The 26,378-nt window shown below is 39.6% G+C and overlaps 3 protein-coding genes across 5 annotated transcripts in view; 2 read left to right on the plus strand and 1 right to left on the minus strand.

The window, feature by feature from the left end:
* Positions 1-436: 436 nt before the first annotated feature.
* Positions 437-5,907, plus strand: LOC307039039 (uncharacterized protein). Of its 3 annotated transcripts, XR_013808118.1 has the most exons (4): positions 437-2,853; positions 3,394-4,127; positions 4,421-4,639; positions 5,107-5,907. XR_013808118.1 is itself a non-coding variant. In XM_079680795.1 (3 exons), the coding sequence occupies exons 1-3, from the start codon at positions 3,832-3,834 to the stop codon at positions 5,160-5,162; spliced, it is 537 nt and encodes a 178-aa protein (XP_079536921.1). In that variant the 5' UTR covers positions 437-3,831; the 3' UTR covers positions 5,163-5,907. The 3 variants fall into 3 exon arrangements, 1 of the variants encoding a protein (XP_079536921.1); XR_013808117.1 differs by having other exon boundaries at positions 437-4,127; XM_079680795.1 differs by having other exon boundaries at positions 437-4,127; positions 4,421-4,605.
* Positions 5,908-6,405: 498 nt separating this feature from the next.
* On the minus strand, positions 6,406-8,150 carry LOC307019296 (G2/M phase-specific E3 ubiquitin-protein ligase-like; the record flags this gene model as incomplete). Its single annotated transcript, XM_079650081.1, has 4 exons — positions 6,406-7,271; positions 7,421-7,599; positions 7,708-8,018; positions 8,125-8,150. The coding sequence occupies 4 exons, from the start codon at positions 8,148-8,150 to the stop codon at positions 7,239-7,241; spliced, it is 549 nt and encodes a 182-aa protein (XP_079506207.1). The 3' UTR covers positions 6,406-7,238.
* A 6,153-nt stretch (positions 8,151-14,303) lies between these two features.
* The window catches only part of ect2 (epithelial cell transforming 2), an 83,014-nt gene continuing 70,939 nt past the window's right edge, over positions 14,304-26,378 (plus strand). Inside the window, 5 exon segments of the mRNA XM_079693571.1 lie at positions 14,304-14,722; positions 15,438-15,604; positions 16,853-16,932; positions 19,982-20,074; positions 21,598-21,780. Coding sequence (XP_079549697.1) covers positions 15,472-15,604; positions 16,853-16,932; positions 19,982-20,074; positions 21,598-21,780 — 489 coding nt within the window. The 5' untranslated portion in view covers positions 14,304-14,722; positions 15,438-15,471.

Genomic DNA, 26,378 nt, shown 5'->3' on the forward strand with positions numbered 1-26,378 from the left:
GATTACAACGAGAGTTAGAACGAGAACGTGACGTCATATTTACATTAGACGGATCCTGTCTAGCCATAACCAGACTGGACGGGCTGTCAGGAGAGAGAGGGAGGAAAAGAGAGGCTCTGTTTATTATTCGCTTGTTATTATCCAAAGTTACTGTACACTTTTGAATAATGTAGTTCATCTAGTTTAATTAGTTTGTTTAATATATAGTTGTTATCAATTTGTTTTAAAGCTCAATAAATAACAAAGAAGACCTGACTGGAACTTTTCTCATTATGTTCGGAAAATAAAATATTCTAACGGAAACTCTGCTGTTGTTGTCTGTTGCACCGACTGCGACCTTATTGTCCCTGATCTTTTGTCTTATAACATTTAAAATGTGTATATGTTAATGTGTTTTTTCTCTGATCCCAGGTTTCACATTGCTGTGTTGCAAAAACCAAAGGCTGCGTTGAAGGGGATAGAAACGTGTTGACTGTGTTTGAAAATGTTATTCCGTTTATTCAGCACATAAAGCTCCACAGTAATGCTCCCAATCATCGCTATCAATGCGGTGTGCCTGACTGTACTCTGATGTACCGCAAAGCCACTGTTCTAAAAACACATATGTATAGAGACCACAAAGAACCAAGTTCTTGTCTGCGGCATAGCAACCCATTTAACCCTTACGGCCCCTACACGCGGCGGCGTGCGTTGCCGCTTCAACGCTTCTGCCCATTCACTTTGAATGGGGTGACGTCACGATTCGCCAAACTGCATTGTGGGAGCAAAGCATAGCTTCTCTCGCGGTGCTCGCTGCAAAAGTAGAGCAATGTTCTACTTTTGCCGCCTCGACGGAGGCGTCAGCCAATCGAATCATATGCCAGTGCAAGCTCTAGCCAATCAAACGGTGTGCTTGTGTGTCTGGGGCGGGAGATTCATGTGATTGGTTGTTGGTCGAGTTTCAGCCCCCCCCCGCCGGCAAGCGGCAACGCACGCCGCCGTGTGTAGGCTCCGTTAAAGGGTGGGGCTCAGTCTTGTACGTTCAAGTGTGACACTTTAACCTCCCTTGTAAATCATTTGAATTCACACTTAAAAAAAGGATTGGAAACCAAATGCCCATTCAGAGGTTGCGACTGCAGATTTACAGTTCGATCCAGTTTTGCCTCACATGTTTCCAGGAAACATACAAGTAGATGTGTAGAGGATCTAGATCAGAGGTGCCCAGTACGTCGACCGCAATGCTGGTAGATCGCGAGTCATTCATAAAAAAAAAAAATCCAGCTCCGTTAAAATAGACAAAACAGGTTTTGATCCCTCAGGAGTTTACTTGATTGACAGAAAAAGCGACCTATCGCTTTCCAGTCTGTTAACCCAGAATGCAAAGCGATACAAAATCAGTCAAGTGCCGGGAAAACTCAAATTAAGTTAAAGAGACAAACAACAAAATGAGTGCGGGACAGAGCAAAAAGCTAAAGACATACCACTTCCACCCAGAAAGGGAGGAAGAATATTTTTTTGTGATGTCAGATTCAAACGTTATTTGCCTTATTTGTAAAGCTCTGCCAAAGAAAGGTAACGTGGAGAGGCATTATCGGAGTGTTCACAAGGCAACAAGGCATATGACAGCGACTTCCCTCCGAGTAGCGAGTTGAGAAAGAGAAAGGTCATGTATTATTGCTACAGAAACATTATCTCGCAGTCTTAGTGTCGCCAACTCGTTTCTAATATGCAAAAAGACAAACAAATGCGTCTATGGTCGGAGTATTTTTTATCTTTCCAATCGAGAGGAGATCTCTCTCTCCCGTCTGTGTGCGAGGGGGCGGGGCAGTTTTACGGTGGCCCTGAGAGGCCAGGGTGCTGCAAATAAAAGAACGCTGCAAATAAAAAAAACGCTGCAAATAAAAATAAACAGAAACGCCGCGCAAATAAAAACGCTGCGATGCAAATAAAAAAGCCACAACGGAAGTTAATTATCGGGGACTATTATTGCTGATGCACACGCGTTTTTTTATGCGAGGGAAGAAGAAGTCTGGGGGATCTCCAGGAAACATCTCATGGGTAAGTTTATAATGTTAAAGTTACACAGGATGTAGATAATATCTGTCGCTGCCGTATTTATGACTTTAAATGACGTTATTTTGTGTGTGGGAGCAGATTATGTGTGTAGTGTATAATATTAGTAGAACATAGCTACTTTTATCTGCTAACGTTAGCTGTTTTCTAAACAAACGGATCTGAGCCGACCGGGACTTAAAGATGATGCTAAGACACACAAAGTAAGTTGAATATGCCTTTATTCAACAGATGAGCTCGGGTCCTCTCCTCAACATGCTCTGAAGGAACAACTTTTACTGAATTAGGGCTGGGCAAGTTAACGCGTTATAATCGTTGCCCAGCCCTATATTGAATACATACAAGTATAGATCTTCACTAACATCCTGTAGTCAGTCTTGACTCCAACAACATGTCATATAAATGTGCCTGTCTAGAGATAAATGAGGGTCTCTTATCCTGCTTAGAGATAGAGAAGGGTCTCTATCCTGTCCAAGACGTGATTCCTTTGGGAAGTTTACTGGCTTTAAATCTTTCTTTTTTTTTTTTAAATGTATTTTTACATTGTAGATGCATGGTTCAGATATTAAGTGATTGCAGCTGATATCTGCTGTTAAATTAGTGTCAGCTGTTTGCAGGTAACATTACCTGCTGCAATAGCTTACCAAGTAGCTGTTACTTCATTGCAAATGAATAACATTCACATTGGTCCTTTTCCACAGGCAATGTATTGTCCCTATCGTGGGACTGCTGGGTGTTTTGGGAGGTTTTGCGGCTCCTGTGGCAGCAACATTGAATGTTTGGCTCCCTTTCTCGAAGATGGTAAGCTCCTCCTTAAAAGTCAAGAATTTCACCAGTACAGTGTTAATGTCTTATTTGTATATGATTTGTTGCCATTTAAATATATGCTATACATAAATTATTGTCAGTCATGGCAATTTCAACATGATTTTGAACTACTGATAAAAAAAAATGCCAACAAGTAAAAAAATCTGGTGAAAGACCAAAGTTGACCAATTATGTGCTCCTTCATGTGCTGAGGGTTGAGCCTTCTGATGCGTTTATGCACAAATACAGGCATTAAAAGGGTACCTTTTTGTTCGCTACCTCTAGATTGATATGTATTTTTATCCTTACCAATTATGTAAGTATCCCAATATTTTGTCCTTTGCCTGTTTATTTCTCTTATTTTTTGCTCCTCATGTCTGGAATTGTTCACGCATTGAACATACTAAAAACATACACTTATGCATCAAACATTTCAGGTATTTTCCTCATTACTGATACATTTTCATTTTTTTCTTAATAGGTTTTTTGTTATTAAGTTTCATTCCTAATGACACTGTTGTCTTTTCCCTTCAGTCACAGAATCTAATGAAGGAATCGAGGCAGGCCTCATCCACAAGAACTTCACGGAGGGACACGCTTATGAAGTGATACTTGATTTTCTAGAAAAAAGACAACAGTTTTCTCAGTCTGAGGACCTTAAAGAGGAGGCTACAGAACGCTGGCTTAACAAGAAGGACAGACTACAATCCCATTGGCACTGTACACCAAACTGTTGCACATGAACTGAGAGCCTCGGGTCGGCTGTTGGGTTACAGAGCTATGTGGCAGACATTGCAACAAAAGTATCACCTGACAGTAAAAAGGGAGGATGTTAGAGAGACGATTTCCAGACTGGATCCATCTGGTGTTCAACTTCGTTCCAGGCGAAAGTTTGTCCGAAGGGGATAGGTCACAGCAGGACCAAACCAAGTGTGGCACGCTGATGGATATGATAAACTTAAAACCTTTGGTATGCCATCAGTGGCTGCATCGACGGCTTTTCAAGGAAAGTTATGTGGCTCAGGAGTGGCAGCACTGACAACGATCCGGGCATCATTGTATTACCTGCAGTGTGTATCAGAGTTTGGACTACTTCCAGCCCGCCTTCGCACTGACTGTGGAACTGAAAACGGCACTATGGCAGCCATTAACTGCACATTACGATCTCAACACACAGATGATTTTGCAGGAGCCCTCAGTCACATGTATGGTACCTCAACTGCAAACCAGCGCATCGAGAGTTGGTGGTCTTTCTTCAGAAAGCAAAGGTATAGCTTTTTAAGGTCAAGTCCAAGAATGTATGTGTGTGTGTGTATATAGTACAGAGGTGCCCAAATACTTTAAATCTATCTGGATGAAAAAATTGTGAAATTACATTAGAGCTGTACACTAACATTTTCCCAAGGGAGTTTATGTGCTCCCAAGTGAAATAATGTAGGAGCGCACCAAGAAATGTACAACATTTCTAGAAATCTTGTGACTTTTTTGCAAAATATTGTGACTTTTTACTCGAAGTTGTCTTTTTTTCATGAAATACAAAAGTTTTGAATTCCACCATTAGGACTCAGTTCTTGATCGAGCTCTTCATTGACCTTAGAGAGAGGCACCTCTTCAATGGGAGCCATGAGCACAAGTGTCTGCTGCGATATGTGTTTTTGGGTATCTTACAAAAAGACCTCGATGAGTACAGACAGCTGTGGAACAACCACACCATCCGACCTGTTCCCCTTCCTCAGTGTCCATCAGGTAAACCTGATGCCATGTACCACCTGCCTCACAGGTTTGTATTCAAATTGTTTGGTAATATTACTTTAAAATATATCTGACTTCATATAATTTGGTGTATCAGCCCAATATGACAAGTTTGTCACTTGATAAATAACGTGATTCATTTAGTCTGAAAACTCATTATTTCAAAAATGATTTCAAGTCTTAAACGACTAAAAATTGATTCCAACACAAAACCTAAATCAGAAAATGTCCAAAACTATTCTGTCGATTTATCTTACTCAATTCCAAAAAGTGCCCTGTGTTAGAAAGTGAGTAGAATGACCATATTTGACTGAAAGAGCTGCTGTCAACCTGAGATTAACTTCTCAAGCCAAAGCTCTTTGTTTAGGATTTAATTAACGAAGAACTGACTCAATGGAATTTTAGTTATAATGCTTATCTAGCATGTTTGGGGGGGTTAAATGATCTATTTGTAATCAGTTGACTCATTATGTTTCAATTTATGACTGGTCTTAGGTTTGGCAGAAAGGAGTGTGGATTTCCAGTGTCCTGGGAAGCCCACACCACTTTGATGGCATCATGCAAGCATCATCCCAGTACAATTTGTGTGGTGATGAGAATCTGGAGATGCATTTTGTGGACTTGCAAAGACGGAGTGGGTTGGCTCCACCAGTGAACTGGACAGCTGCTGTTCAGAATTACATTTCCATGAAAAACATGTCTGGAGTGTAGAATACATTGCCCCACCAGCCCCCCAGAACCTTTTTTGTGTGTACAAGTTTCCAATGTAGGTTGAATATTATTTAGAATGCTGCAATTCTGAGTAGATAAGTCCAGTGAAATATTCAGCTTGTATCTTTGCATAAGTCCTTAAACTGAAACCTTTCTTTGTTTAAATAAACATACAGCATATTCATGTATTTTGCAAAACATGTTTAGTGTTACATCCGTGTTATCAGTTGAATGGTCGATCGTCAGAAATGTATACACCTAATATTTTGGTATTTGATTTTAATTTTGAATATACTGTAAGCAGGTTCCAGCCTCTAAAATGTGAATATTTGCTGGATTAATTTGTTCTCTCTGAGGCTTCACTTTCTGACATTTTAAAGACCAAGGCGTGTCCGAAATCACTCTCATTCACTACTCCCTACTCCCTATATAGGGAATTCTATATAGTGAGTAGTGAGAGATTTCAGACACAGCCCATAACAAATTGGTGAATCAACAATAACATTAATTCATTGCATCAGTCACATATGCTACTGTTATTTCTATTTTCACAGTGGATCTGAGAATAAAATCTTGTGAACCAGCTACAGCCGTGTCATCTTTGTAGCGAGTGTGTAACATATATGCTATACGTAGAAAAACAAGTCCTTACGTTAAAATGAAACACTTTCAAACCATTTAATGAAGAGTCATTCAGCTTTACACTTTCACAAAGTCCATGTAAAAACATGTTGATAAAATGGCCAAAACAAAATTGGCACATTTGCACGACAAGTTGCCTTTTGCATTCTTTATTTACTGTTTATGTAAATATTTGTAAAACATCTTAACACATGTTCTGAACTCTTGATTTAACCACGGTCTACCTTACCTACCTAACGAGAATACAATAACAATACAATACAAATGTGTGGTGTTGTTCACATGTTAGATATGAAATAGGACAAATCTTCCATGAAAAATACTCACATCTCTCTTACGTCACAACATTTTGGTCTGACAGACCGCAACATTAAAACAACGGACTGTGTACTGTGTGTGGCAACATTAACTTTTACCACAATTTATTTAATTGTTAAAAGGCACCCAAAGCCGGGGGAATTATTAATGCCAAAGTTCATGTTGGCTTTGAAGGCACCATAAGTGTCCAAAAGAGGAAGCTTTAAAATGTCGGCACAGGTATTTGCCATTGGGAATGTTGACGTTGTAGAACATAGGAACTGAAGGCGTGGCAGAGGACTCATACCAGCAGGAGGCACACATGGCACACCTGTAGCGAACATTAACACCTCCTCCAAGTTCACTGAGCTGTCATTTTCTAAAAAGTAGAGAACATTGGAATCAATTGACAGTAAATACTATCTACATCAACACCGGAACTTTTTATAATCTGTGTGCATAAAAATCAGACAAGAGCAAATTGACTAACCTTCACAATCGAGAAGATAGTCTGCCCAGTAACTCATAGCTTTCTCTTCCTGAGCCCTTCTGTTGCTTCCCTGTTGACTAAATTCAGGCTGGAACAGATTTTCCAACTCTGCAGCAGACAGCTTCACATCGGCATGACAGAGAGCAGGGGTCAGGACCGTCAGATGCTGCTACAGAGCTGTCAGAAACTGCAAACTTTCAAGTCCAGCCTTGAATCTAAAATACAATTAAAAGATGCATGCAAAGATACATGTGCATCATGTAGAAGTAAGTAAGCAAGAAAATGGGACAACAGCAACACGTTTTTCATAATTATTTTAGCAATAACAATGAAATACAAAAACCTACCTTTCGATTGCAGTGTTGTTCCTGTGGATTATGTACCACTTCAGGTAATCCTCTACAATCATTTTTTTTTCTTCACATGACCTGACATGTCTGAAGCACCCAGCAGTCTGCAACATGGCACTGTTCCGTATCATCAAGTCCTAAAGGATCTCCACTGAGGGTGAATTCTGAATCTAAAAGAAGAGATAACAGAGTCCCACACATTTCAAATATGACACGTAATTATAAAAAATGGTAATGCCAGAAGTATATCTTGAAAGAATGGTTTAAGTCGACAAAACTCTCTCTTTACCTATTCTAGAATTTCACACCCTTCTCATACCTCTTGTAGGACTTTCCCTATTTCCTCATCTGTAATGTCTCCGACAGATGCCTTGAAACTGCTCTGCCCTGAGATGTAGCTGACCAGATCCTCTGACAGAAAATTAGGACCAGGTCCACCATGCACAATGGACACAGCAATTATCTTCCCTGCTAAATAATACTCATCCTCTCTGATAGCTGTCCAAGATAATGCAGAACAAAGAAATATTAAATCAGTTTCCATATTTGAAAACACTGCAAAGTTGAAATATAGGTTCTTTTAAAACATTATACACAAAACAGAACCTGTTGAATTGTAGACCAGGTAGCGGCTCTCCACAGGTCCATCAAATATGGGCCGTTTGTTCAGCTCTTTCATGAGAAGGGAGAGGAATTCTCTCTTGGGGCCACCTGTATCGAGACCTTCCTCAAACCTCCCTTCATCGTCAGAGAATTTCACCAGGATGTCTTTCTTTTCTGAGAATGTTGCCCTTTTGAATCCTCTGACTGCTCCATCCCAGATGTTCGAGCGACAGATGTTAAATCTGCCGACAGCTCGATGGTCAATCTCTAGGGCCAGGTTTGCAGTTATCTCAGAAAGTGATTGCTGGTCCACCCTGTCATCAGATAAATTATGACCATATTAAATGGTACACCATAGCACACATTTTTGATCAGGAAAAATAACAACCACAGTTGAAGTAAGGGTAACTTTTCTCTTACTTTGTATCCTCTGGATGGAATGTCATGATTGCACTCAACACTGTCTGAGTCATCCTTATCCTCTATTACAATGGGCGCATACAGCTGAGTATATTTGCTGAGAAATTGACATACACAGGTTTACATTGTTGATGTTTTCATATAAAACATACTTGAATTGTAGAAAGGAAAGTATAATACCTATAGCACGCAGTTTCCAGCACACCTCCTGATGTTCCTGGGCCCTCTTGTGAGTCAGAAAATAAGACCTGAATCACAAACCATAACAGGGATAGGACAGGTAAGTTGAAGTATTTTAAATCATGGCTATCAGAGGGCTGATTTAGAAAGAAAAGACTATTCTAATGTACACAAACGTGGATCTCTGGGTCAGTGTGACACATTATTTCATGTAGTTTAAGACATTAATTGTGTGACAATATTTTCAGACAAGGCTAAATGTGAACAATAGACAATTTTTAGGAGCCACAATTACCGGAGCTGCTGAATCAGTGCCTGACTCTCCATCTGCAGGTTCCCATACCTGGAAGTAAAAAATAGTATATCAGTGTGACACTTCAAATTTGACAGAACTAGAGCTTAACACATTTGAACATAAATATTCAATTCTATTATTCTGGCTGATAGTGTATGTGATTTGCGACAGGGGGAATGATCCTTCTTACATTACTTACTTTCAGTGAAAAAACATACAAATTATTATGGTGTGATTTTGCAGGGATCTGCACCAAATAAAGTTGTTTTCTTAAGTTTGTAAAATATGTGTAGGCCAGGACGCTGCAACATTTACCACAATTTAAAATGCTATTTTGGGACATGTTTCATCGTAAAAATATGCCGTCTATGTGAAATCTAGAAACCTTTTCACTTCCAGATAGAATTTACAATATAAGCGATCTAAGATACAACAAATGTAGTACTCACTAATGTATCAGCTGCATTGCATTCTGCAGAAGTTGGACTCATGATGATCACCTCTGAATCCGATGAGTTGGATTCAGAGCTGGTTTCCTGAGCTGTGAAATACAAGAACAGGTATAAGAGGATTTTAGACTACTCAGAACAACAGAGTGCTTTCCTTGACAAACAAATCAATTTAAAAAGCTCTTCTTGGTTGGTAATTCCTTTCACAATTACTTACAAGATGTAAAGAAATCTTCAGCTATACAAATGTACAGTGTGATACGTTGGTAGGCCTTCCCCACTACCTCTTTGTACTCGTTTAGAGTGAAGGGTACTTCTGTTCCTGGTATATTAGTTATCTTTGTACCGTCAGGGTAGAGCAGTACGTAGGGACCGACATGTACATTTCTGTCGAAGGTTTTCATTTTTTGCTCAGCAGCTTTCTGCAATTCGTCCGCATCCGACTCTGGTCGCATCAAAAGGGGAAGTACTGTTCCTCTTACAGTCTTCAGTACACCATCTTTCAGCCTCATAAGGCCTACTGAAATCTACAGAGAAACAATGAAATAGGCGACCGTTAACTACCCTGAACAAAAATATAAACGCAACACTTTTGTTTTTGCTCCCATTTTTCATGAGATGAACTCAAAGATCTAAAACATTTTCTACATACACAAAATAACCATTTCTCTCAAATATTGTTCACAAATCTGAAAAAATCTGTGATAGTGAGCATTTCTCCTTTGCCGAGATATTCCATCCCACCTCACAGGTGTGGCCTATCAAGATGCTGATTAGACAGCATGATTATTGCACAGGTGTGCCTTAGGCTGGCCACAATAAAAGGCCACTCTGAAACGTGCAGTTTTGCTTTATTGGGGTGTCTGGGGGGGTCCGAAAACCAGGGTTGTGAGGGTTAGGATTAGGGTTAGGGTTAGGGTTAGGGTAATGTTGTGAATCGAGTGGCCCATGGTGGTTGTGGGGTTATGGTATGGGCAGGCGTATGTTATGGACGATGAACACAGGCCACTCGATTCACAGTAACTGAGAAGTGAGGAGCTGTTGGACGTCCAGGCGGTCCAGCTATGAATTCACAGAGGGCCCAGCTATAGTAACTGAACGAGAGAGTAATGTCAAATGACAGTAAAATTGACCAATCATATTTTATAATCTATATATATGGATAAATCTTATATATTTATATATAGATACAGTATAGATGGATAGAACTAAGTGACGTCACCCCATTCAAAGTTAATGGGCAGACGAGTTGGAAACCGTTTTTGAAGCTGTCGAAGCTGTAGTGTGGACGGCCAGAGACGAGCTTCTTTCATTTAACCCTTCACATTCCTACAGAAACTGAATAGGCAGATTCGAAGGATTTATTTCTATGGAAATGTTATTTTAAATACAATCAAATCAAGTTATTTTGGTAAAACTAATGAAAAATCTAACAAAAAATATATATATATATATATTTTTTTAATATTTTTAAATATTATGTTCTAGAATATCTTAGGTATAATATCTTATTATCTATCTATATAGATATATACATATCTTATATATGAAGTTTATATATATATATATATATATATATTGCTCGCATAAAATCCCGGGTTTTTTTTGCTTTGTATGCCGTGGGCGGGACATTCATGTGATTGGTTGTTGGTCGCGGTGCTCGAATAAAATCCCCAAGCTTCAGACACGCCCAGCTCCAAGCTTTTTTTTAATCTGTAGTGTGGAAGGGGAGTTTATATAAACTCCCCAAACAGGCGAAAACCTACCAGTTTCACCCACTATCTCTGCCACCTCCCTCCATGCCTGGTTCCTCCGGTTTGTATCCCGGTAAATAGTTCTGTTCGTAAAGAACCGGGTGATTTGCTACCGTAATTTCTCGTTTGGAATATGAGGAAATGAACTGCGGTCTGGCTCTCCCAGCTTGCACGTGGTTTGATTGGCTAGCGCTTGAACTGTCAGATTTGCATAAACGGGATTTGATTGGCTGACTCTGGCTACTCAGGCAGCTGGAGACGGCGGAGACGGACCGCTATGCTACCCACAATTCAGTTCGGCGAAAAGCTAGGCAACGTGACGTCACCCCATTCAAAGTGAATGTGCAGACACGTTGGAAAGCGTTTTTGAAGCTGTCGAAGCTGTAGTGTGGACGGCCAGAGACGAGCTTCTTTCATTTAACCCTTCCCATTCCAACAGAAACTGAATAGGCAGATTTGAAGGGTTTATTTCTATTGAAATGTTATTTTAAATACAATTAAATCAAGTTATTTTGGTAAAACTAATGAAAAATATAACAAAAAAAAAAGATATATATATATATTTTTTTAATGTTTTTAAATATTATGTTGTCGAATATCTTAGGCCCTCACAGAGGGCCGAGAGGACCCTGACGGCTCGCCACTGATTTACATATATTGGAAAGCGGCAATTACTGATGTATTATCCCATATATTGCAATATATTAACACAATATATTATTCTATATAACAATATATTGTAATATATTAACATAATATATTATTCTATATATCTTCAATATATTTTGTAGATATGAATAAATGTGTTTTTCATTTGATTATTAATCAGTATCAGTTGGTGTAGCCAACAGCAAGATTTCCTTTATTAAATCTTTTCAATTAACCAGTAAATCAGAAAACAAAATAATGCAATATAATGACAGTTAATATATGGGGAAATCTATTTTCTTTGCGTAAGGGGGAGCCGTTTGGCCCCCCAGAGCGTTGCCTCCGCAGATCTACCCAACTTGGGACCCGTTATCGTTATTGTTTCTGCCTTTCCCTCTCGGCCTCTTGTGGCCGAACCGTCTATCGGATAGAGAACTGTAGCGACTACAACCTGTATCGTCTCCGTGCACAGAAATGCGACAAGCATACAAAGGAAGAAATTAAAGGAGCTGCTGGAATTTAATAGCTTCACTGTCCTCCAGACCACATGCTGCTACCCATAAGGCCACTGTTTGTGTCTGTCTTTTTAACTTGATGTCTCCCTGATTGCATAATTGTGTACGTGTGAACTTGCTTATTTTTTATGTGCAAAGAGTAGCCTATGTAATAGGGACAAAACCATGTTATCATTCAAACAGGTTTGCCAAGTTTGAAACTGTTTTGGAAATAAGACCCCATTATCTTCATTCTGCCTGTATTGTGATCGGATATCACATGTCGAAGTGTTGAATTGTCATCAAAAGCAGTGTCATTTATGACAATTCTTAAGAGACCACAAGGGTTGTGGAAACTTATAAGTCGGGAATGCGGGCAAAAAATCCCTGTACTCGTCATGCATGTTGTAATGGTCTATTGGTCGTTTCCTGAAGCAATACTGCTTTATTACAGTACATTACATGTTACTTGTTAGATGCTTTTATCCAAAGCGACTTACATACTCAATGCTGTGGACAATCCCCACAGGAGCAATTTTGGGGTGAAGTGTCTCAGGGACACAACGACATGCTGACTGCAGTGGGGTTTGAACCTGTGCTCCCCAGATCAGAACACTAAAGCACTAGTCCACTGCGCTACAAGCCTCCCTTTACGCTTTATGAGTTAGTTAGATGATAGACTTATAAGACAATGATCACACTGTGCAGATTGTATTCTTCCAGTTGAGATATGAACAGACTGCAATGTTATTAGGGTTTGATGGCAACAAAACTCTACAAAATGTAATTAATTTGTATTTCAATATAAAAGTGTGATGCTCTTAATGTGAGTAATGGGTTTAGCAAACATTTATACATTTCACATAATTGTAATTTGTCAAAAAGAAAATATTTGAATCTATAAAACCAAATAGACTCACACCATAACTTTTTATAGAATGGCATTTATTCAAAAGCAAAACAAAACTACATACATCTATTGTTCATCTATTTTACTAGTATATAAACATAGAGAATCATATCCCTATTTAAAGAATTGTAACTAGGTGAAATGTTACTGGTTGTGAGCATTGCAAAGCATTGGTTCATTCACTTGATACATCCAAATAAACATTAAATACAAAATAATCTCAAAAGCAAAAGTGCATTTCTAGTGAAATAATACAAAGATGGGTTTAGTGTGTGTGTGAGCGTAACCTAAAGCCGAGTGGTTTCTTCCTGCCTGAGAGCAATTCTACATGTGTGTGTGCGCGCGCGCGCGCGTGTGTGTGTGTGTGGGTAGGAGTGGGACAACTATTTTGTTTCAATATGGGGAAACATCAGCAGGTTCACAGAGCTCTAGTCCTTTTACAAATCATGTTTACTCCTTCGTACAAACCCCCAAGGGAAATATGCTCTTCACCTCCTGTCTGACAAGTGAAATCCAAGCATCCCGCACATATTTTATTATTGATAGGGTTAGCGTACAGAGCATACAGACACACCTGAGAAGGATTACTCACCTGGATAAATACAACATGCCTTGCTATTTCAGGAACAGTGAGATGGTTCTTTTTGGAGGTATTACAAAAAGGCTGTAATTAATACATTTTTGAGCATATTTAATTGCATTTATAATCATAGTTATAGTCATACATAAAAAGGTATGCATAACCTTCTGTTATTTTAGGAATATGTGGAGAGAAAAGTAGAACACTAAAACACATTATAATGCACTTGAAACACAACAAATCCACATGTAAATGATAAGATACTCGAATATACTTGATATGAAATCAATGCAAAAACAACAATTTAGGGTTGGAGCAAATGAATAATATTATTGGAAAGTCACACATGGCAGAATGTAAGCAGATGAAGAGATTTCTGGTTCTCCAGAGACTATTTAAGAAAAAAAATCAGTGATTGAGATCGATTTCTGCAATTGGAAGTATACATTTTCTAAATTCGATGTACTTTTGCTGTAACAATGTCAATTTCCCCGCTGTGGGACTAATAAAGGATTTCTGATTTGTATTCAGGTCAGGGTGTTTTTATCTTAGAAAACAGAACACTGAACTACCTGCTCTGATACATGTGGTGCTTTTAAGCTTGCACGGAAAGGTGCTATTCCTTTTTACAAAGAAATAAAAGCCTTAGTTGTGAATCGTAAAGCGGTTTATTTTAATTAACATGGCTTCAGTGTGGAATAAAAGTTTAAATACGTTTAAATATAACCTATTAATTAATCATCCATGTAGATTTTTGGCTTCGGGATTCATATTTCCCACAGTACCCAAAAGCAACACATATGGGCAGTGACAGCCTCTAGGGTTCTGGTCAGTGAGCATCGTGATTTGAATGAACAGACCAATCAACGGCCTCGACGCTGGCCCTCCGTCACTCTTGCCCAATCACAGCGCAGCACCGTTGTTTGCCTTCCCTTTTTGAATTGTGCTCTAACAGCGGGCAGACGCCTTCTCGGGACTAATATTAAGTAGTTATCTGTCAACAAACTAACGCAGCAACATTTTGACAATTTGGACTATTTGAACGCATACAGCTCATCATGCATTGACTCCACACTTGAGATACAACGGAGACATTTTTCATATTTTATGATTGTTTTGGACCGAAGAGGACTTATCAATATTTCTTCATTGTAGAGTTGACTCGCTAGCTAGCTAGGTGGCTAGCTAAGTTTGCTAAAGGGCTTTTTGAATTTGACGGTAGCTAATTTAGCTCCGCTTACTACATTTTTCTTTTATTCTTTATCTCTAAGGTACCAGCCACAGGTTGGTAAGTATAGTTTACTTTGTTTGTTTATATTGTGCTGTTAGAAATGCATCTATCTTAACTTTAGCTAACGTCTGTTTTAACAACGTTAAGCAAGGGGAATTTGATGCCGGGTGTAACAGTCAACGTTAAGTGGCCTAGTCTTGATATGAAGTTAGATATATCCTTACAGTTAAGTCCCCTGTTGGCTAAATAATGATTGTGTTTACTATATTCCACAAAGAATGTCTTGAAAAACCCAAGAGGGAAAGGTAACTATGTTGGCCATTCCTAAACCGATCAACATAATAACGTAATAAGGGTGTTTAGTTTGGATATAAGTGTTAATTACCCGTAGAATATATCCTCTTAAATCATAATTTTGGTTGTTTTTTTGTCAGCACTGAGACTTGCACAACGTATCTGCATTCACAAGTGCTTTTCATTAAGCCCAGTAGAACCTCTTGCATTGCTACTGGTATGTAAAACAAACTATAGTTTAACACATAAGTTGAAGTATTAGATTTGTTCCACCATGCCAAAGTTATCTTGGTTGCTTTGTTGCCAATCGAATTATAACTTAGGCAGGGTTTGTGTTTTAAGTCATGCAAAGTTATGTTTCTTGACTTGAGTTTGACAGTTGTCACCCTTTTCTTTTCCTCCTGGTTCCTGTACCTTCTCTTTCTCTTCTCTGCCTTGCGGTTTTCTCCCTCTGTTCTTTCCCTGTAACTTTTGATAGTTTGGACAGTTCGCTGCCTCTATAGGATCCTGCCATGGCTGACAGCAGCATACTAACTTTAGGGACAGCTCGGAGTCTGTTGCTGGATTCTTCAGTCTGTGATTCGAGGATCGGCGAAACCACCAAGGACCATGTGTTCCTGGGCATGGCATATGAAGATGGGGAAGGTCCGTTTTCAGGGGTTACCCTTTTTTCCTCCTCTCCCATCATTTCCTCCCTCTTAACACAGTATATCTAAATACCCATACGCATCAAATTTCAGCGTAGAATATATCCTCTTAAATTAGTGTGTAATCTCATCCTTTCCCTTTATTTGTTCAAGCCTGTTTGTTTTCAACCGAAAACACCAGAATCAATACATTCATTGATTCAAAAAAAAATGCATTCAACTACTCATATCAGACTATAGATATATAGTAAAAAATACGCAGGTAAAATATGCAAGTAGAAAACAGCTTATGCAATCATTTGTGTCTACTTAATGTTCCAGGACGTGGAGTTTTATATCATATGTAATGCATTCTTGACACAAGTATTATTACGTCTGTTGGCTCTAACTCTTGTTATCCATTAGTCAGACTGGCTGTGCTGACATCATCCATGTAATACGAAATAAACCTTATTTAGGGTGCGCCAGTGGAGCACGAGCAGCGTTCCACTGGCGCACTACATTTATTTCAAAGATTTGGATTATTAATACAAAATCTATATGAACTAATATATCATGCATCGTTATATGTTAAGCTACACAGTAGTATAAAAGGTCATTTAAATAAACCCCACTTTTACCAAGAGCAACATTTAAAATGATGAACACATTATTGCATCAAGAATTATAATAAAACAATTGAAAATCTATAATGCCATTCTGCTTAACAAGGACTTGTACTTTTGGTACTTCTTCCAACTGAGCAACACGGACAAAGCTTTGACGCAGTCCGTCGTTGTCGTTGTGTTCGTGAGGGGTGTTCATGATTGCGTTACTGATAAAAAGCATAGTGTTTGTTCAACTTGGGCACCAACTGCAAACCCAACTAGCACCAGCAGGGAACTAAAACAGAACTAATTTCAGCGGAAAAGGGGTATTAGATGTATTTCTAATTTTGAGTTTACCCTTATTGATATTTCATAGTTTGGAGGAAATGTGTAGAGAACCATCTTTCAGTAAAACACAACACTGCTGAACATAAACTATATTCAAAATGTAGAATCAACACCAATCAAAAACAGTTCAAAGTAAAATTAAACCTTATAGAATATTAGGACATATATAGGACTTTTATATTAATCCTCCTCACAATTTCTTCATTAATGTTATAGGCTGTGCTGATAAGGAAAAAAGTCCAATAGACAATCTACCACTTTTCATCCCCCTTATTTCCCTTGTTCACTATGTCTCCCTTCATTTCTCTCAGACATGCTGCCAAAAGTGGAGACGAGGGTTATTCTTGTGGGAGAAGCTGGCAGAAATGGAGCGCTGGTCAAAGCACTGCAGGTACATCATTCCTATATTATTCTTGAAGGTCTGCTATTAGGTTGGTGGCCTTCACAATGTCAGCTTGTCAACATCACTGCTGTTCTTTGTTCGATAAGTAGGACATGGACACTCTTTTTTTTGTAAAGGACAATCTGGATGCTTTAAACTTCCATTGAGGGAGAACTTTTTTCCATTGTTTGTTACATTTTTTCAGTGTTTCCACCCACGGGTGTCGGGGTTGGAGAAACGCATCCTAATCAGCAAAAACAGTTATATAAAAATCCTCAATGGATGTTGGTATAGACTTATGAGTTTAAAAAAGAATTCCTTGTGCAGCTAGTTGATTATTCCTCTGTTTTTTTTTTATACAAAGGAATCTTTCAGCATCTGCTTTCAGCCACAGATTTGAAACATTGTGTTATTCTTAAATCTAAAATGTGAAAACCTTTGTTTTGGATTTTTGATCGGACACTTAATTGCATAACTTCTGGCTTTTTTTTACTATCTTGTAGACCAAACTATTCATTGTAAAAAATCTTTGTAGATTTAATTGATAGTGAAATTCAATCAATTGCAGCCCCAAAACCAACTCGATTAGAACATTTACCTTATTTTGTTGAAAGTAACCATTCTTATTGCCCTTTTAATAATTCTTATGAACAATATAGCTAGTGACTAATTGACTTTTTGTTTCTGAAAGTCGCCTTTTGCTGCCACAAGAAATCCACAATAGGTAGTTGCACATTACGGATGGCACTTTTTCAGACCCACATGACGTTTAATGTCTCGGAGAAAGGAAGAATCTTTTCCCAAGTGATAAATCTGGTTTAACACTTTTTACCTAGTCGTATATATGTTTTTCTTGCTGCTGCATGCTGAGAGGCATCTGAGTACCTCAGTTAGTAGTTACCCTTTTTTTTTCTTTTCTCTCAATTTTGTACTTGTTTAGCCTACAAAAGAAACTTCTTTATTTTTGAGGTAAGGGAGAAGTGCACACACGTTCTTACAGTCTGTCGCTGTGCCTCACACACACATGCCTGTATGTGGAGATAAGGCATGGTAATACAGGAGTCTGGGTGTAATATTTGACAGCCTGCAGAGCCTCTACACCCTACAGCATTAAAGTGTAGCTTTTGCATTCAAATGAATGACTTGTGATTTCCTTTAACAGCTGCTAGCTGTTTCTGGTTTGTTAACATCCCAGTCATTCTCCGCTCCCTGACTGCCATATCAGCCCAACAAAGATTATAAGCTCGCTACACAGCTCAGTACACAACTCCACCAAGTTAACAGGGCCTTACATCAACTGTCTGAAAAGAGAGAAGGTTATTTCTTCCAGTTTGCTTAAAATCTTTGCAAAGAATCAGACGAATAAGGCAATTAATTGATATAAACATATAAAAAAGCAGGACACGAACACAGAACTATGAAAATATAAAGTCAGAAGATGATGTTGTCAGGAAATAATACATGTAAAAGGGTTTGGTGTTACCACTGCCTCCCTACTAAAAGGACAGTTGAAATCCGCAAAGCCACTAAGAGGCCAAAATTATCACACTTGCAGTTTCCCAAAAATATGTTTTTACACTTAACGGGTAGGGCACTAGTGTGCCGGGGGAAATTCCAACTCGGCAGTTGAGCTTGGTGTGTGAGGATCCCTCGTGGGACCTCCTCTTGGTTCTGGCTGGGCCTCCCCGGGTGCATGTCCTCTGTGGCAGTCTGACAGTTCGCTGCGCTTTCCAGATTTTGCTGCTTTCCTGGGCAAAAGGAAAATTAAAATGAAGAATTTGATTAAATGAATTTGTTGCTAATATTGCAAAGGCTTCTTCGCTTCTGATGTCCCTTTCTATTCTTGGTATCTAAAATCTCGCAGCAGGTCTTTCTTGAATCTAAGTCCTGTTTGGTAGGCCTGAAGAATGCTGTGATAGAAAAACATGTGTGTACTGTGATCAGTGGCTGCCAAACTAGTAAAGATTAGGCGAGTTGTGTTATTTTCCCGTATGGTTTTAAGCAACAAAAATGTTGTTTGGATAAACCAGATGAGTGTGTATCACATTAATGATGGAATTGGCATGGCAAAGTCATGACAAAACGGGCATGCTGCCCACACCTATTGGGTTTTAAGACTCTAAAAACACCATCATGATGGAATATGAACAGTTAATGCTGCGCCTTATGAAACCTAAGCATAGTATAGTATAGATGCAGTTGAAAGCAAACCTCTTACCTGCTGCATTATATTCTAGAAATAGTAAATTTGTATTGATGATCAACCTCCCAGTGTCGACATGTTTCCTTGAAACAAACCAAAAGTATACCTGGTCAGGCGGTTGAAACATACAGCATACAACATCCTGTCAAAATGGGGACACTTCTCATGGGGAAAGGTACATGTCTATCACTGCGTGTTTGTGTCTGCCCCAGTAAGCCGCCCAGGTTTCTGTCTTTGAGTAGCGCCATGTGAAGGTGATTTGAAGGCGTGGCGGAGACTTAAGTGCTGCAAGAATGACTTCTCCCCAGGTCTCCCGAGGCTGTCACTTCTGAAGGCTCCCAGCTTAAATCATCTATTTCTCCCTGCTAATCAGCCACACGGCCACAACCAAAGACATCCGCCGACAGCTCCATCAGAGCTCTCTCGATTGCCTGCCTGACCGCCCGCTGCCATCACTCATGCAAGCCACGGAAAAAGAGAAGCCCCCCTACCATTCCTTTGCGCCTGTCCTCGTTTTTTCCTCCCCTTCCTCCTCGGGGCTTTGAACTTCTATATACATTTTTAAGAGAAATTCCATCTCCTCCCCTGCCCACCCCCTGTGAGGCTTGATACTCGTTTGAAGTCACTGTCTTAGGACTTGGCAAGGACACGGAGCCCACCCTATCTCTTCCACACCGCCTCCTTTCTGAATCCTAAAACCTAGCCATCCTAGCTTTTGTCTGCAAGTCCTGGTTAATTTATATGAATTTATCCGTGAATTACTCTTTTTGTCATTCTTTTTCTCAACCTTCTGTCCTTTCCTTCCTTTCAAATACCAGTGTTTGACATCCACTTCCTGCTGGTTGGTTTTCACAGGCCATCAGAGTAATGGAGGTACCGGTGGTAAAGATAAGAGAAGGGGAGGCAGGAGCCGAGGAGAAAACCATGATAAAATCTCTAGTCAATATGGTACAGTACGCTGTCTGCCTCTCCGTGTTACTGTCTGATACTTTGATGGGGACTGGGATGTGCTGCATGACTCTTAATTCACACTGGGTACTCACTCAATCACCGTGCATGTCCAAATCACTGATATGGAATTAATTGGTGGGTGGATATTCAAATATATGTGATGTAATACTTGATAATGGAGATTTGCACCCAAATGTCAAAGAGAGTTCCTAGGCTTAAGAGTAATATTGAAGTCATTTAAGATCATTTCTTCATTGCATTTGAAAATGGGCAGTTTCCATCTGTTAAAAGTTGCAAGAAGACCAATTTGATGCAAATGTAATTAGAAAGGTAATTAACAATGTAACTAAAGCTTTGGATTTTTGAGTGTCCTCTCCTTTTAAAAAAGTGAATGATGTGTGAATTAGCTTCCTCTCTGGGACTGAGTTAAGAAGATTGATAACAATCTCAACTTTACATACCTAAAGTCAGGATGTGGTAACAATTTGTTCCTCTGGCCTTCATCAAGTCTACAGCTACAGTGTGGTTTGCCAGATACATTTCTGTGTATGAACACATAAAACACACAAAATAAGACATGTTCACTAGCTAGCTGTAGAAGCATTCATTTCGTAGGTGTATTTTTTTAACATTGGACAGAACAAAGCCATCTGTTTTAACTTGATTCAGATTTTAAGCTAAGCGAGGGTAACATTGGTATCAATCTTCTCATATCACTTTTAGAAATGAAGCCATAAAATGTTTGTACCATAATGCTTAACTATTCTCACAGTTCTCTAAAGGTTTGTGGATCGTAACATTGTAATAACCAATGTAATTCTAACTGTGTATGTGTGTCACTTCACTTTCTTCTGTGTCACCTACTGGATGTCATTTGTCTTTTTATGCAGGTTTACAGGTATTCACCCCGGCACTTGATTCAAACAGTTCTATTCTGTTTCAAATTAGCGCAATCTCCTTTTACAATGAAGCGTTGATTGTTTTTCTGCAGCACTGAGAATGCTTTGTATACGGCACAGAGAGAATAGTATGTGCGTGTTTCTTTATGTGTAGGAGTGAATGACCTAGAAGAAGAGTATTTACTACACATATTTGTCTTGATAGTTTCCGGAAGGACACATATTTAACAGAAAACAAGGAAAATCTTAATAAAAAAAACAGCTTACTGACTTTCTGCTTCTTGTGATGCAACATATATAATGGCCTGCACTTCAGTAAAGAACTAGGTCGAATTCAACAGTCTAGAAAAGGTTGTGCAATTTAAGTCTTAGTGTTTAATGATAGTTTAATTCCAGCATAATCGGTTTGTTTGCTCTCTCTAACGTTTACCAATAACAGGAAAAATGCTTATAATATAAACTAATCAATTACAACCAGCCTCACTAACAAGGCTAACCAACCCTTGATTCACTGCTAATTTGCTGAATAATCGTACACTTCTGTAATCTGTATGTTGCATTACCTTTAGTTGTCCATTGTGAACTGTTGCGGTACTAAATCCTGTGATTCTTCCTATTCAGGACATCAACACCCCTTGCATTATGACAGACAGCATCCAGGAGTTTGCAGATGGAGAGAACACTGATTTTGAGACGGTGTTCGTCCTCACAGACTTTGATTCTCCTGACTACAGCTACCTCTACAAACGGGACAACCGCATCGTCGGGCCTCCTGTCGTGCTGCGCTGCGCTGCAAAGGGGGAAGTAAGTAACTGATTCACCACATATTTATTAGAATCTCTGGGGCATGAAATGTTTCACAGACATGTATTCTGGAAGAAATTAATTTCAGCAGAATATCTCAAAGTGGCATTTCAGGGGTAGACATTAAGGGTAAAATGCCGGTGGAATTGTATTATCACTGGCCCCACCATTGTAACCACTGGCCCGGAGCATTCGTCCGAAAAGAAATGGACTTATAATGAAAAAAATTAACACATTTGATGCAATAGTAATTTATGCACTAACTACATTACTACTTGTAATACAACATTTGAATCATCAGTTCTTCCTCATTTTCCTCAATTGTTCATATTTGGTTTATTAAAATAATGAAATTCTGGTCATTGTTAAAAAATGTCTGCTATTATTATGAGTTATTATTTGTATAATGCGCTTTCTGCCTTCCTGTCATTAGGAGTTAGAAATGTAATGGCTATGTAGTAGATTAGATTAGAACCTTCATTATCCTAAACTGCTGGGACATTTCCCTATAGCCAATACCTTTTATATGTTCTACTTTTCACTTACTTGTCAGCATAGGTCGGCATTGATGTACAGAGCCGACAGAAGACCTTGTTTATATTGGCATCATATTGAGAGGTGCAGCCAGTGACGCATCCTAAAACCAGGAAGTAAGCTGCTGGTTCCCTTGACAAAATGCAATGGGATTTCTCCACAGGGTTTTGGAAAATAGCTGGAAATAAGGTCTGTGGAAAACAAACCTGTTTGATAAATGCACGTTTTGTTCAGCCGGATAATCTCCACGTTTTGTTACCCTACTTTTATAATTTTCAAATCTTAAATTTAATCGATAGATTATGAAAGGGTTTTAGTACGCGTTACAGTGTGGCTAAAACCTTCTCTCCCTCTTCTTCTCATACTCCCTGTCCCTCTCCTTTAACTCCTCCGGTAACTTTCTTTTATTTGAAGATTGTTTTTTGCCCGGTACTTGGCCGGTTACCGCTGGTATTAAAAACATTTTGGCGAATGGCTGGGTGGCACGATAGTCTGTAGTGAAGAAGGAGCGCACTCCCGCTCACGGGAAAAGCTGTTTGCTTTTCACCAAACAACAACAACCACCTCACGAAACGCTATGTTGTAGCGTTAATAAACTAAACAATTTAACTAAATTGCTAGTCAAAATACCAATACCACAGGACAATTTTTTTTTTTAAAGCAATATTTTTAGTGGCCCGAGCGGGCAAGTGGAAAGTACGTTATGCTGGCCCGCGGTGTCTAAATAGTGCTTCCGGGCCAGCGGGCCATTTATAATGTCGAGCCCTGCATTTCCCCCCAAAAGCTATGCCTCTTAAACCTTTTCAACCTGAAATTAAGAATATACTGAAATTTACTTGAGTGGAGGAACCACCAGATGCAGGCCTTAAAGAGCATCTTGCAGGTTTTTTTTTTTCTACATTTATGCTTAAACTTGCTTGAAAATGACAATTTAAAAAAAGTGAATGTAGGATTTGATATGTTTTACGAGACATAAGGGCAGGAATTCAGAGGGAAAGGAGCAATTTTGAGCTCTGCTTAAAAACTGCTTTTTTTTAAGGTCATACGTCAAACGCGTTATATTACATCACAAAGGGTAAACATCTCCTGCCACACATTTACTGACACAAACATTTGTATCATCTGTTGTAGACCCCAATAAATAAAATCAAATAAGAACTCTTTCTCAAAAAAGATAAACGCCATTCTTAAAATGTATAAACGAACAATAGTTTGATTAATATTGATTAGAATCAATAGAAATAAAATAATTGAGAGAAGAAAAAGAGATATATTATCTATCAAAACCCAGTTAGATTAACATTCATTGGATTGCACACTTTGTTTGTTTGTGTGGATATGTAGCACATTAACATTTTAATAGCACTTAATGACTGACTGAATGGAAATGACAGTAAATGAAAATATAAAACGAAAAAAGCGATCATGAAAATGTTTCCAATAAATGAATAAAATGATTTTTGACCACTTTGTTGTTCAGATATATCACATATTTGTAACTAAATGATACATGAATTGAAACAAAACACAGTTTAAACTGAGGAGTGACTTTCGTGAGTTTCATTTATTTTCTTCACTCCGCTGGGGTACTGCTCTCATGTCAAGAACAAGAAGCATGAGATCAGTGCATGCACTGCATCGTCCAATCAGTGAGCGATACACAGTAAGGGGGCTGGGCGAGTATCTGAGGATTTCATCAGAGGATGGACTGGTGGTTCCTCGATTATCGCTCCTCCATTATCGCTCCTCGCTCCTCAATCCTCGGTCCTCTGGCAGAAATAAGAGCCATGGGACGGTACTCAAGATGGCGCAGACAAATCAACTTCCGGTGAGACTGAGGAGCGAGGAGCGAGGAAATGAAAATAGTCGACCTGAGACGAGGCCAAACTCTCCACAGCTTTATCAGGAAACCGTATTACATCTCTCTCCCCCCCCCCTTCGCTGCTCTCTCTCTCTCCCCTCCGGTACACGGCACCGTAAGACGTAGTGTGGAGTTGCATTAGGTAACGCTATGGTGGCTGTACTGCTCCAGCCGTCTCCTTTGTGTTTGTTTGTTTCCCCCTGTCTGTGTTGTTTGTGTGTGCGTGGTGGCTGTCACTCCTGGCTCCCGGCTCAACCTCCACTCACCTGCTGCAATCAGCTGTGCACCCTCCCCGACTACACACCTGCTTTCCATCAAGCAATTTACAACGGCATATCAACGGAGGCTCCACAACCTTTCTCCGCCAGATCGTCAAGTATCAGCCGTATCTCGCGTCTCTCCTCCGGTACACAGCACTGTAGTGTGGAGTTGCATTAGGTAACGCGAGATACGGCTGATACTTGCGCATTACTTTCTGTTATGGATCAGTATCAACAGTCCTGCCAGTAACGTTACTATATTATCAATGCTACGTTAGTTATAGCCTGATATATGATAGCTAACTTTACAATGTTGTGATGTGACGTTAGCTAACATTCTGTAGCTAACGCCGGTCACTCACCAAGATAGCTGCCCAGTTCTTCACTGGTTCTCCTCACAACAAAGCTCAATTTCTCTCCCATGGCCGTTATTTCTAATAATCCTTGGCTGCTCCTGGTCTCTTGGACGCCTAGCAGGCTCATAATTATAAGGTTGTGGTCCGTCATATGCCATTGAATATTCATGTTCAACTTCTTCTGTGTCGAAACTAGCATTGGGATCCATGTTTATTAATACGTTACACCGGCCGCTCTCCCCCTTGTTTCCCCCATGTTACGTCAGACGCGGGAGGTCACGTGCCGAGGCTTTTTTATGCGGAAGTGAACATTTCTTACAAAAACGACGCCAAATGTCACTGTAGTGTATATTTCTGTATATTTTTTTGAAAATCTAGTGTATTCATCATTTTCCTACACATTTATTCACAGGTGTCTTTAACCTGGAAGTTCCTCTTTAAGGCCCGGACACACCAATCTGACACCAAAGAACTGACACAGACCCACCCCGACTGTTGCGTCGCCTCGCGTCTCTGAGTTTTGGCCATGTGTCGCACTGGAACACACCGCAAAGACTTCAAGCGAAGGCCAAGAAGCACGTACGAACTGCGCATGCGTGAGTGGCAATAACTCTCCTTACCAGCAGGCGGCGTTAGTGTGTATTCGTCATTCAAAGGAGCCAACAACCGGAAGACAGACTGCGTGATAACCGAGAGAAGAAGAACAGACTACGTGATATAAACAAACAACAAATAGCGTGTGTGTTCCATTTTCACTCTACAGCAAGAAGCTCATGGGGCTTTCCCGAACCTGTGTCGAGAGCTGGAGTTAAAGGCCACATGTCATGCTTTTCCGGTTATTACCCGTCCCCTTGTGTGTTATGAAGGTTTTTCTGCATGTGAACGCTGTGCAGAGTCAAAACCCTCAAAGTACACCCTGTAGCGAGTAAAACTCTAAAACAGAAAATACCTCCCCAAAACGCCTCGTTGGTGAAACGTCATCATGATGTCATCGTCATTTGATTCTTCCGTGTACTGGTCCATTTAGTTCCGGGTACGTGCTTTCGAAAGCACGTACCCGGAACTAAATGGGCCAATCCGTGGAGCCGTTACGTTACGTCCGCGGAGCCGTTACGTTAAGCCCCCGCTGATTGGTCCAAATTGACCAATCCACACACACTCGGTGCATGCAGCCCTGCTGACTTCTGCTCCCTGCTTCAGGCTGATAACAAACAGTTGGGATCGTGCAAAATTCTCTCTGCAGACCCATTCTCACAGCGTTTATCAATCTATAAACCTTTTTCTTACTCAATATCAAGCCACACTTATTGTTTTTATTTCGGCTGTGACTTTGTGTGTGTTCAGGTTGAGTTTGGCTGTGTATCGCTAAACAAGGAAATCACGGAGGGGGGGGGGGATGCTGCAGCGAGCCCTTTAGTGGAGAAAGTGAATACTGCTGAATACACATACTTTACAGAGTATGCGAAACCAATGTGAGTTTGGAAAATTGCACAGTATTTTTCTATTTTCGTATACCTCAACAATGGAATTATGATCAGTGGAAATGGCCATGACACCTCTCCTTTAAATGAAATCTCAGATTTGCCT

Source organism: Notothenia rossii, assembly GCF_949606895.1.
Source record: "Notothenia rossii genome assembly, chromosome: 1".
Taxonomy (NCBI): Eukaryota; Metazoa; Chordata; class Actinopteri; order Perciformes; family Nototheniidae; genus Notothenia; species Notothenia rossii.